Below are 13083 nucleotides of genomic sequence, written 5' to 3'. Positions count from 1 at the left end.
CTGCAGCCTACAAAAACGGATTCCTGCTCTTTTCCCGGGATCCATGAAACACATTTGGTGTCATCATAGTGGTCTCTGACTTGTGGTCAGATTCGCTCAGGTGGAACAAACTTAAATTTGCTCCATTTTTCAATGCTGATTTGAATGTCTCTGAAAATGTTCATGAATTTAAAAGTAATCATCTAGTTTTTCAAAAGTATCTGTAATCTGATTACAATATTTTTGCTGGTAACGGATTACAGTTACCGTTTTTTGTAATCCCTTAATTCATTCCATTTTGGTACACCAGAATTACATCATTATTTTCAAATGAAACGGTGCGTTTGCCTTGCAGCATTGCGTTGCAGAGGCAGTTGCAGTGCGTTCGGTGTGGTGCATAAATTGGATTTATCAACATATGCGTCAAACTGTATGTAAACGGCTTGACAGAAATGGTAGCAGAAGATGAATGTTGAATTTTTGTTGCATACATATCCATATGATGCTGCATACTATTTTGGCAATTACCTGTTGGTGTGTTCGAAGTGACACACCGGGTTGGGGAGTAATGCTTAGAACACACCGACCGTGTTTAACGAAAAATATGATGCAGCATCATCAGGATATGTATGCAACAAAAGTTCAACATTCACCTTCTGCTACAATTTCTGTCAAGCCTTTGACGCATACGTTAGATAAATCCAACGTATGCACAGCAACTGCCTCTGCAGCGCAATGCTGCAAGGCAAACGCAGCGTTTTATTGGAAAATATTGTAATACTGGTGTACCAAAATGCAAAAACACTGTGGGTGTGATCGAAGCGTAGTTCCAAAAGAATACTCCTGCGCGGGAAGGGTCGTTTTCCGTTCGGAACTCCCACTGAGGTCTATTACTGTTTGGCGAGAGAGGGAGGGGCTGGCTCACTGCAACTGGACGGGAAGTGATGTTACATTGATTGTGAAGAGGGTTAATGCAACAAATGGATCGAAAGGACTTAGTAAACCCAATTTAGTGAGTTTCTTTTTTGTTAATCAACCAATTGTCATCGCTTTTGAGAGGGCGCTTCTACACGAAACACCAATAAGAAAGTGACGCATATACGCTGGTAAGTTGAATTTCTCGAAATAAAGTTAGCGTAATAAAGTGTGTCTCGGCATATGGAGCTGTTTAGCGGACTTGTTTCTATCGACAGCTATAACTGCAACATGTTACATTTTTTTCAGGACGGGGTTACTTTATCGTATAACGACCACCTGCATTTCCACTGAGCTGAGGCTGCAGTGAAACTAAGTTATTTCCTGCTCACATTTACTAGGCCTACTTGAAGCCAAGGCTACTGAAAGTGCAATGACACTTTTTTTGTGTTTTTACATAATGCGATGTGTCCGCTTTTATAGTTGTCTTGAAGTGAACTCTTAAATTGGATACACCTACGTTGTAACACAGGATAGGCTACGTGTAGCCTGTACTTAATAGGGTAGGAATGCTACACTTTCATTGGGAATTGAAGTAACATTTTCCTGATCACATTAGTTTTAACCTTATACTGCAATGGGCTAAATCAGGGTCACAGTGTTTCTTGGTAGTCTAAAACAAATCTACTTTAAAACAAATTAGTACACCTCACACACATGGTTATGGGCTTTCAAAAAATAAGAGACTTGTACCATGTCAGATATAGAGTTAAAATGTTGAGTTTACTTCCCAATATTATACTTTCTATACATCACAGAAGACTGGTAACAAAACCGTCTGACATAGAAACAATCGGATTTCGGTGTTAATTGTTTCAAATGTTAATTAATTATGAAAAATATTAATAACATTCCACCCATGAGGCAACTTGACTGTCGGAAAGGTTTTAAGCAAAGCATTCTGGCATCAGTGAGAACGGTAAGACTTATCTGCTGGTGGTATACGTGGCTTTCTCTACGGTGTCTTGTTGTGTATCAATTTAATTATTTATTTGATCACAGTTTGAGAGCGCAATACCATTTGGTATAGTAGGCTTATATAACCTACACAGGTCTATGCCAATTTGAACTAGCAAATCGTTTTTCTCATAACAATGTATAAAAACAAGGTGACGTCATCAGAGTTGAACGTAGCACACCTTACAGTATTTAATAGTTTTCCCTCCATCTTTGTTCCAGTGGAAGGAATAATGAAGAGGGAAACTGTTCAAGTGTAATGGGACCTCATAATTACAACCCTTGTATTGGGTACATTTATCTAGGTTTATCTATCCATAAACCTGCATCCATTTGACTGGTGAAACATCACAAGGTGTCTACCTCACTAACTTGGTATGGTATCTTAGGGATACCAGTCTGGCATTTTGTCTGGAGACATGCCATGCAGAAAAAACATCAGCTCAGACCAAACTAAAAATGGAAACGTTTTTAATTAGGTGTATGTTTATGTGTTAATACATTTTTATTTTCTCAAGGTTTAAACACATTCTGGACATGATAAACCAATTTATTCCAAATTAACTTTTAGATTGTCTTTAGTTTACTTTACATCTGTCAGCTATTCAAGGATAGACGTCTGTCTAGTCTGAGATTTGAGAAATTGAGTTTGAACAAACTGGGAGATATGGTTATTAAACAGGGTCAATGATGGCGTAAAACATGACCAGTCACGACAACCACATGATGACCAACTGTGTTTGAGGTTATTAGATGTTGTTTTATGTTTCATGTAGGGTTTGTGTCAGCTAATCAATTGTTTTCTTCTTCTGTGTGTCCGCGCCTGCGTGTGTGTGCACGCAGGTATGCGTGTTTTCTGAAATGTTTCTAATGATAACCGCAAACATCATCAAATAATATTTTTGGTCCTATTTCACACATGCACAAGTGTGTTTTTAAATATCCCAACTCCACCTGAGACACCCTTGGCGAGTGGGGTCATGGCCAGGGTCACCATTGTCCAACGCCCCTGGAACAATAAGGCTTAAATGTCTTCAAACTAGCAACCTTTCGGTTACTGGACCAACGCCATAAACCACTAGGCTACCCGCTGCCCATAATAATCTGTAAACCATTTCTCATCATCAGAATAATCTCTCTTCACTTACAGATATAACATATTCATACTCAGAATGTTACAAAATAGTGCTTCCATCCCTGAACATGATGAAACCTGATGATATTTCAGATGCATATTGGCAAGTCATTCTGTCAAGACATATCTGAGATGAGTGCTGTAGTATTGTGGTGCTGCAACACCCTTCATCTTGTGCAGTTTAAGTTCATGTCATCTGCATATCCGCCTCCTCCTTCGAGGAGTTCGCCATTATAGTTGGCCAACTGCCCAGGGTGGGTACTTCAGCTCTACTGCTCTGAGAATGTCTCAAAGGCTTTGTTCTACTTGCTGGCACAATCTGAGTTGCCATTCCTCCAACTAGTGTGAAATTCGCACCACCAGAGAACAGGGCTTTGCCTAAAGCCTTCTCTTTTAATCACTTTCACTTGAAGTTTAGGTTTGAAAGTAAACATACAATAACAACTTTGAAACACCTTTTGGGAAGAGGACTTTAGCTGATCCTTGTTTGTGTACGAGCTCAGTTTGGATCTTCTGTTTTAGAAATGGGCAGGGGTAGCGATGTGAGTCAAATCATTTGTGAAGCATGAGCAAATTCATGAACAAATGTGTAGGGATTCTGAATGAATGTTTACCTGATATCAGTGATAGGCAGTGAGGTAGAACTAGCCAGTCAGTGCATAGCTGGGATTTCACTCAAAAATAAGTGCAGAAGGCCTACTCAAGATACTCTAATGTCTAACTTGCAAAGTTGTATTTCACACCTTAAAATATTTCATACTGCAGTCACCATAGTGGGCTTCCTCAAACAACCTTATTTTGCTGCACATCTGCAACACATGTAATCACAGCTGTTCAGGTTTCCTTGTAGAAGCTGTGATAAGATTAGTCTCATGACATTTCATAAAATGTGTTAATTTGTATTTCTTTTTTAAACCACTTTCTTTGTCCTATGCTACCTATTTTTCCAAGCCTACTACTTGTTATCCCACTATTAAAAAAAATGAATTTAGCATAATTAGATACAAATATGTAATTTAGACTGTTTTTGTTCATTCTCTACAGGCTGTAGCTTAGGGAAGGATAGGCAGTTCAATGATACAGTGCCTAGTGAAAGTCTACACACCCCTTGCACAGTCTTCACATTTTGCGGCCTTAAAATTAAAGGAATTAAATTAGATTTTTTCCCCCTACCGATCTACACAATCTTTTCCACGTTTTTAAAGTAAATACAAATTATTAAACATTTTCCTAATTGTAAAAAAATATGTATTGATTGCGTATGTCTTCACACACCAGAGTTAATGCTTGGCGGAAGTCCCTTTGGCAGCCATTACAGCTGTGAATAAGATTCTACCAACTTTACCCAACTCTTATGGCATCATACCTGTAACTGCCAAAATAATGAAAACACTTGCGTAAATAAGGGATACAAAGTATTGAAAGCAGGTGATTCCACACAGGTGTGGTTCCTGAGATAATTAAGCAATTAACATCCCATCATGCTTAGGATCATGTAGAAAAATGTTGGGCAGGCCATTTTCTTGGCTACCATGACCATGCCCCAATGTTTTCTATTGAGTTGGTACAGTTATAATTTTTCTTTCACTTTGAGAATGTGGAGTAGGTTGTGTAGACCGGTAAGATGTTTTAAACATTTGTTATTCCTTCTAAGAATTTTTTTTAAGCAGCTAATTGTGAAGACAGTGCAAGGGGTCTGTAGACTTTCACTAGGGACTGTAAGTCTTTGGCCTACATGATTAGCGTCCTCTGTAGCAGCCTGCTTTCACATGAACTTTTGCAGTTAATCTGATTACCATTGGGGGCGACTGGTGCCGCCTCAGTGATCCTAACCTATGAAAGAGCAGGGCTGCCCGCAAGCCTGGGGGCCTGTTTCTCTGGAGAAAGCCTCTGTAAATGTGTCCCTGCTGGTCAGATGGTGTACACTTATACCAGCATGAACTGCCTGGCGACCAAGAGATTTGAGGCATATAATTTACTTGTACAATAACACAGTTTACTGTCTTTTTTTGCTTTGACGAGGTCAATCGATTAGTGTGTGCAGTGAACCTAATAAGTCGGTCCATATACAAGCCTTTAGAATGTAAGCTGTGAGGCTGAAGATGGGGTGCCGCTAGTCAAGTCACAGTGTGTTCATCACAGAACTTGATTTTGCTCCAGACTTTTAAACAGCTTATTGCTCAGGATGAGAGTTTTAGTGCTGGACAGAGTGAAATAATGCCTTTTCATACCTTGGTCGTATGATGGGCTCTGCTTTCAGTGGAAATCACATCCAGCTTGTTCCCTTGAATATAATTTGATAGATACCTGTATTCGGCTCATCTTATGTCCACCACATTCTTTCTCATTCACAGGCCTCAACTCCCTACCTATGATATAATAACTCTGTAGTAATGCATGGCACTATAGCTTTGTGTAATACATATTTTGTATCTATAAAAAACACAGATTAATTCTGATTTATTTACAAACTATTTATGGACCAGGACCAATCATGCCAGTGAAAATTCCAGATGCCCAGACAACGCTCAATACAATTTGAACTCAATTTTGTCAACTCTATGGAAGAACTTGTTTTTCTTGTGAATTTTTACAGGCCGTTGATCAATTGCGTAATTCTTAGTCTTATTTGCCTAATTACCCCCAATTAATCCTCTCGTGTAGAGTTTCAATCTGTAACAGTTGCCCCAAATAGGAGATTATCCACTTTTACCAAGCAAACAGGTGAAAGTTCACTGTGGATGGGGTTATAGCAGCATCTAAGTTTGAGTATTTCCTTACTGAACATGCGTGGAGGCGAATGTAGTTTTCTTTTGCATAAAACATTTGTTTCCTGTTACTATGTCAGCATATTTACATGACCATGAGAGCTGTAGGCTAGACTCTCAAGACAGACAGAGAGGTCTAAAACTTTTGTCCTCGGGTCAACTATTTCGTAGGCACTACCCTGGTAGCAAAAGGCACTGGGAACCAAAATCATGGGCATTAATATGGAGTTGACCCCCCCCCCCCCCCCCCTTTTGCTGCTTAACAGCCTCCACTCTTCTGGGAAGGCTTTCCACTAGATGTTGGAATGGAACATTGCTGCAGGGACTTGCTTCCATTCAGCCACAAGAGCATTAGTGAGCTCAGGCACTGATGTTGGGCGATTAGGCCTGGCTCAGTCGGCGTTCCAATTCATCCCAAATGTGTTCGATGGGGTTTAGGTCGTGGCTCTGTGCAGGCCAGTCAAGTTCTTCCACACACGATCTCGACAAACCATTTCTGTATGGACCTCGCTTTGTACACGGGGGCATTGTCATACTAAAACAGGAAGAGCCTTACCCAAACTGTTGCCACAAAGTTGGAACCATAGAATTGTCTAGAATGTCATCGTAAGCTATAGCGTTAAGATTTCCCTTCACTGAAACTAAGGGGCATAGCCCAAACCATGAAAAACAACCCCAGACCATTATTCCCCCGCCACCAAACTTTACAATTGGACCTATGCATTGGGGCAGGTAGCATTCTCCTGGCATCCGCCAAACCCGTATTTGTCCGACGGACTGCCAGATGGTGAAGCTTGATTCATCACTCCAGAGAATGTGTTTCTACTGCTCCAGAGTCCAATGGCGGCGAGCTGTACACCACTCCAGCCGACGCTTGGCATTGTGCATGGTGATCTTAGGCTTGTGTGCGGCTGCTCTGCCATGGAAACCGATTTCATGAAGCTCCCAACGTTGCTTCCAGAGACAGTTTGGAACTCGGTAATGAGTGTTGCAAGGACAGACTATTTTTACGGTCCCGTTCTTTGAGCTTGTGTGGCCTACCACTTCGCGGCTGAGTCATTGTTGCTCCTAGGTGTTTCCACTTCACAATAACAGCACTTACAGTTGACCGGGGCAGCTCTAGCAGGGCAGAAATCTGATGAACTGACTTGTTGGAAAGGTGGCATCCTATGACGGGTTCATGTTGAAAGTCACTGATCTCTTCAGTAAGGTCATTCTACTGCCAATGTTTGTTTATGGAGATTACATGGCTGTGTGCTCGATTTTATACACCTGTCAGCAACGGGTGTGGCTGAAATGGCTGTATCCACTAATTTGAAGGGGTGTCCACATACTTTTGTATGTATGTAGTGTAGTTTACAAATTATTATCTACAGTCTCGTTTGTGCACAGTTTTTACATTGCTTTCTTCAATGTTTGGTGTTGTCTGGTTTTCAGGTCTGAAATAAACACTCACTATGTCTGATGGGGACTATGATTACCTCATCAAATTCCTAGCACTTGGTGATTCTGGAGTGGGGAAAACCAGCTTTCTGTACCAGTACACAGACAAAAAGTTTAACTCCAAATTCATCACTACAGTGGGCATTGATTTCAGAGAAAAACGAGTGGTAAGTTGATTGCCCTAGTCATACAATTTGTCACTTAGTGTGTGTGTGTGTGTGTGTGTGTGTGTGTGTGTGTGTGTGTGAACCATGAATTTTATTATTTACATACAGGTACTCCCCTACCACCCGTAGTGACTAATTAGTATGCTGCTTGGTTGAAAGAGTTAGCATTTGAAATAGCCAATTATTCCATTCCGTGTGAAGGTTTTTATAGTGCAGGTTTTACTGTTGACCATGGAAAGTAAGTAGTAGCTTTAAAAGCATTACTCCTCATAGTAAAGAGAGAGCGGTAGAACTCTGTTTAGGAATCTGAGGAACTCCCAGACCAGGATGACTAATATCACTTGACTTCAGCAGCACCCTCCTAGAAAATAAACACTTCACACCACATAACCAAACACCAGGGTCATTTAAGCATAATCACTCATGCTGTGTATATTGTAGAGATTATCAGGGCAAACATTTTCCATCTAAATGTTTAGGTTCACTTTGGGTTGCAAGATAGTATATATAGGATGACCAATAGGAAAGTATATTTTTAGGGCCTCATAGCCAGAGTGACCTCACACTGCTTTATATGGGTATGGGTATAATAACGCTCTCTCTGTCTGACAGGTATACAAATCAAATGGTCCAGAAGGGGCAGCAGGCAGAGGACAGAGGATTCATGTTCAGCTGTGGGACACGGCGGGGCAGGAGAGGTAAGCCAATCCAAAACTCATCTCCCACTGACACTCTTGCTCAAGCCCTCACTGGCTCTCAGGTAGTTGTTGGCAGCTTTCAAATGCTTACTTTCTCCAAGCTGAATTGAACTCTGTACAAGGTGTTTTTTCTTGTGTGGTGTCAGGTTTCGGAGTTTGACAACAGCTTTCTTCCGAGATGCGATGGGCTTCCTCCTCCTCTTTGACCTCACCAATGAGCAGAGTTTCCTTAATGTCAGAAATTGGATGAGTAAGTCTTCTGTGGTTGTCAGAATCTACATGTACAATCTCATGTTGACTTCCAAAGAAATGTGCAGTGTCTTAAGACCACTATCTTTCAATCACGACTGCTGGGCTAATGACGGGCTTATTCTCTTTTTCAGGTCAATTACAGATGCATGCTTACTGCGAGAATCCAGATGTTGTACTCTGTGGCAACAAGTGTGACCTGCAGGAGCAGAGGGCAGTCCGTGAAGATGAGGCCCGTGAGTTGGCAGATAAGTATGGGTATGTGTCCATTACCTATGACTAACCCTCCCTGAAACATTTGCCAAGAAGGCAGTGGCTGATGTGTGTTTACTCAAGGCTGTGCAGGGGAATCTCGAACGATACTAAACGTTAGGCTAGGTTGGTCCTTCTAGAAAGGCAAATATTTACACACATATATCAAGTATCCTGCTTGTGGCCTGAAATTACACATTTAATGAATATAAAGGGATTAGATATTGACCTCCTATGTTTTACTAAAACTAACAAATGCACCATATTTGGGGTCAAACACCATCCCGTAAGAGACTATGGGCTCTATTTTAACAAGCCTAACGCAATAGTAAATATAAGCGCTGGCGGTAGCTTTGTAGGTCGAGGGGTGTGTCAGTAATGTTTTTGCTGTTTTCACAGCCGTTATTATGAGCGCAATAGCTGGAGGTGGCGCAAAATGGCAATTTTATTTTTTTATGAATAAACAAGTTGTAGGTGGGAGGAGGACTTGACCACTCACTGGCCAATCAAGGTTGCATGTGTTCTGTAGGTTATTGAAGGTCTTTGCATTGTCATCAACTCCAATTTGGCTGGGGGCACGGAATATTCTGTCCTAGACCATTGTAGATTGATAATACAGTTTATTCAATAGCATAGGCTACGGTAATAAGTGATAACAAGAGTTTTAAAAAAACATCCAGTGTTTGCTCTATCTGGAGTGTTGACAGTCAACATTGTTATAATTGGCTTCAATCAGTATAGGCCTTTTGGATATCATACTTAAAAAATAGTCTGCCTTAAATTGTATTGTTTGTGAGGCACATTCTCAATAAGAAAGATACAGCCTAGGCCTACCGTTGATACTGCATAATAGGACTGAATCGTTTAAATACATTTGGAGGAGTGTCTTTTTTGAAAGTAACAGCAAATCAATACAAAAAGTATATGGGGAACACTAAAAAAGCACATATCTCTTGTTCCATGTGCATATGGGCAATGTGCGTCACTGCTGGATAGGCTGCGCTTCCGGTGTCAAAATCCATGCCGTATCCAACCGCGTTAGCTATGGCCAGCTTTCGGTTTCTCTTAAATATCTCCACCAGTACTGAAATTGCCAATTTGGTGCATGTTTTTAAGGACACAACTTGGATATTGCCACCCTCCCACCTCATCGCAAGAGAGCTCATACGACAGGTAAATTACCAATCCTGGCACTAGGGTTTGAAAATAGAACAGCACCGGCTTTAACCTCTATGGGCTACTCAACAGCCAGTGGAATCCCGTGGCGCGATATTCAAATACCTTAGAAATACATTTACTTCAATTTCTCAAACTTATGACTATTTTACACCATTTTAAAGAAAAGACTCTCGTTAATCTAACCACACTGTCCGATTTCAAAAAGGCTTTACAACGAAAGCAAAACATTAGATTATGTCAGCAGAGTACCCAGCCAGAAATAATCAGACACCCATTTTTCAAGCTAGCATATAATGTCACAAAAACCAAAACCACAGCTAAATGCAGCACTAACCTTTGATCTTCATCAGATGACACTCCTAGGACATTATGTTATACAATACATGCATGTTTTGTTCAATCAAGTTCATATTTATATCAAAAACCAGCTTTTTACATTAGCATGTGACTAGCATTCCCACCGAACACTTCCGGTGAATTTACTAAATTACTCACGATAAACGTTCACAAAAAACATAACAATTATTTTAAGAATTATAGATACAGAACTCCTTTATGCAATCGCTATGGCCGATTTTAAAATAGCTTTCCGGGGAAAGCACATTTTGCAATATTCTGAGTAGATAGCCCGGCCATCACAGGCAAGCTATTTTGACACCCACCAAGTGTGGTACTCACCAAACTCAGAAATACTATTAGAAAAATTGGATTACCTTTGCTGTTCTTCGTCAGAATGCACTCCCAGGACTTCTATTTCAATAACAAATGTTGGTTTGGTTCCAAATAATCCATAGTTATATCCAAATAGCGGCGTTTTGTTCGTGCGTTCAAGACACTATCCGAAGGGTAAAGAAGGGTGACGCGCCCGACGCGTTTCGTGACAAAAAAATTCAAAATATTCCATTACCGTACTTCGAAGCATGTCAAACGCTGTTTAAAATCATTTTTTATGCTATTTTTCTCGTAAAAAAGCGATAATATTCCGACCGGGGAACCCTGTTTTCGTTCAAAGACCAAAAAATAAAAACATGGTGTCGGCTCGTGCACGCGCCTCAGTCTCATTGTTCTCAGATCGACCACTATCCAAATGCGCTACTGTTTTTCAGCCATGGCCTGCAAAGTCACCATACATCGTTCTGGCGCCTTCTGAGAGCCTATGGGAGCGTTAGAAAATGTCACGTTATGCCAGAGATCCCCTGTTTTGGTTAGAGATGATCAAGAAGGCCAAGAAAAAGTCAGAGAGAGCGCTTCCTGTTTGGAATCTTCTCAGGTTTTGGCCTGCCAAATGAGTTCTGTTATACTCACAGACACCATTCAAACAGTTTTAGAAACTTTAGGGTGTTTTCTATCCAAAGCCAATAATTATATGCATATTCTAGTTACTGGGCAGGAGTAGTAACCAGATTAAATCGGATACGTTTTTTTATCCGGCCGTGCAAATACTGCCCCCTATCCCCAACAGGTTTTAACAAGTCTAAATTGCAAACGAGCGTGCGTTTTGACAATTGCACAAGCTAAAGGCCAGCCGAAAATAGAGCCCCCAGTGCTTAGAGTTATGATCATGTTATGTTCAAAAGCTGTTATGGTGAGCTGAATGGCCATCTTGTGTGCGGAAAATATCTAAGTGACAACAAATTTAAAGTTTTAGGATGGGTAATCAGATTTACATAGCCCAGTAATAATGTTATTGCTGAATATTATACAGATAGCCATCTGAATCTCCTAACTCAACAGAAGAGTCTGAAGTCTCTCTTCCAGACGCACATCATATTGAGTTGTCATGGTTGACTAGATATGACTCAAATCAGATTGTTGCAGTGTTCATATTTTTTAACGTTATGTGAACCGATGGCTCCACCAGTCTGAAATCCAATGTGGTTTTTAGAGAGCCATGCTCCTCTACTATTTCAAAGATGCATCTTCCACTGCTATAGCACAAGTGCAGGTTTCATGACGAAAACAAAGGACACCCAAACAATTTTTTTCAACCTTGATTTCTTTTCAACTGCTGAGAACTATATTCTGTCTTAGTGTAAAGCTTCCAGTTATATCCAAACTTATTCAGGTTGTAGCTAGATAGTTTCCCTCATTCAGAGATGTATCAGTCAATGATAATCTTATGTGTTGCTCTCCTTCCTGTGCAGAATCCCTTACTTTGAGACAAGTGCAGCTAACGGGCAGTTTGTTAGCCAGGCTGTGGATGTCCTGCTGGACCTCATCATGAAGAGGATGGAGCGCTGCGTGGACAAGTCCTGGATCCCTGATGGAACCGTGCGATCCAACGGGCACAGTGGTCACACAGACATCACAGAGCCCAAGACCCAGGAGAAGGGCAAATGTGCTTGTTAGGGTCCACATACAGATAATGGTTACACCTTCAGTGATGTTTTGGTAGGACTGGGCTCTATGGCATGTGATGAAAGGCATGTAACATTTGTAAATCAATGGTGTCATAGGAAGTTTTGGCAAGATTGGGGGTGTGTGTATGATGTGCAAAGCTGAAAGTAACCACTAACCCCTGCCAAATGTACCAGAGCATTATTATGTTTTGTTAATTTGATTATGCCATTTGGAGTGGTGCCTCTCCATTCACTTGTCAATACAGTGTCAATTAAGTGCCTTTTGTGTTTTCATTTCAGATAATATTATATGTATTTTACGTTGTAAAACAAAAGTGTATTGGAACTATTTTCTAAGATCCAGTAGAAAAGTGAGAAGCCACTGAAAGTTTTCTTAGTTGAGAACACTTCCCTGTTTATTAAAAGGGAACCCATTCTTATTACATTGAACTTTTTGACACAGGATATTTTTGTCACAATACACTTCCATTTATTCTTGTACAATGTTAAAAGTCCTGAGCACATGCAATCTAGTGAATAGAGTGATTTATTGAATAGGCCTGCTCTAGTATCTGAGTAGCAGAGTCATTTGGTGTCTTTCTTTTTATCACAATGTCGGGATCTTGGGTCTATCAGAAATGTTTGAGGTTCCACGTAAATCAATGCTGATTTTGTTCATATCATGCAATCTGCTGTATTCTGTCAAACACTGTTTTTATGCCAAATATGTTACCAAATCCTTTATTCCAGAAAATACATTTATTTATTTAAAGCTTTGTCTCAATTGTCACCTTGGCTACCTCTGAAACTATATTATTATTTAGTGGCAATCTTGTTCTAGTCAATATGTAACATAATGAAAACATTTTTACAAACCAAATCTGCATTTCCAAGCTTTAAGGTTTAGAAACTTCTCTAGTTACACACTAGGGGGCAGTTTGT

General features: G+C 40.4%; 1 protein-coding gene across 1 annotated transcript; it reads left to right on the top strand.

Moving 5' to 3' along the window:
• The first annotated feature begins 886 nt into the window (after nucleotides 1-886).
• Nucleotides 887-12913, top strand: LOC115167223 (ras-related protein Rab-27A-like). Its single transcript, XM_029721416.1, has 6 exons — nucleotides 887-1085; nucleotides 7252-7424; nucleotides 8037-8122; nucleotides 8269-8372; nucleotides 8506-8629; nucleotides 11947-12913. The coding sequence occupies exons 2-6, from the start codon at nucleotides 7272-7274 to the stop codon at nucleotides 12149-12151; spliced, it is 672 nt and encodes a 223-aa protein (XP_029577276.1). The 5' UTR covers nucleotides 887-1085; nucleotides 7252-7271; the 3' UTR covers nucleotides 12152-12913.
• The last annotated feature ends 170 nt before the right edge of the window (nucleotides 12914-13083 follow it).

This window comes from Salmo trutta, chromosome 29 (assembly GCF_901001165.1).
Source record: "Salmo trutta chromosome 29, fSalTru1.1, whole genome shotgun sequence".
NCBI lineage: Eukaryota > Metazoa > Chordata > Actinopteri > Salmoniformes > Salmonidae > Salmo > Salmo trutta.
The sequence above is the reverse complement of the archived record's forward strand: the minus strand, read 5'-3'. Positions and strand labels throughout refer to the sequence as shown.

Coding starts and splice junctions, on each gene's coding strand:
- LOC115167223 (XM_029721416.1), top strand. CDS start 7,272: ATGTCTGATGGGGACTATGATTACCTCATCAAATTCCTAGCACTTGGT. Junction 8,123..8,268: donor GACACGGCGGGGCAGGAGAG/GTAAGCCAATCC, acceptor GTGTGGTGTCAG/GTTTCGGAGTTTGACAACAG. Junction 8,630..11,946: donor GAGTTGGCAGATAAGTATGG/GTATGTGTCCAT, acceptor CTTCCTGTGCAG/AATCCCTTACTTTGAGACAA.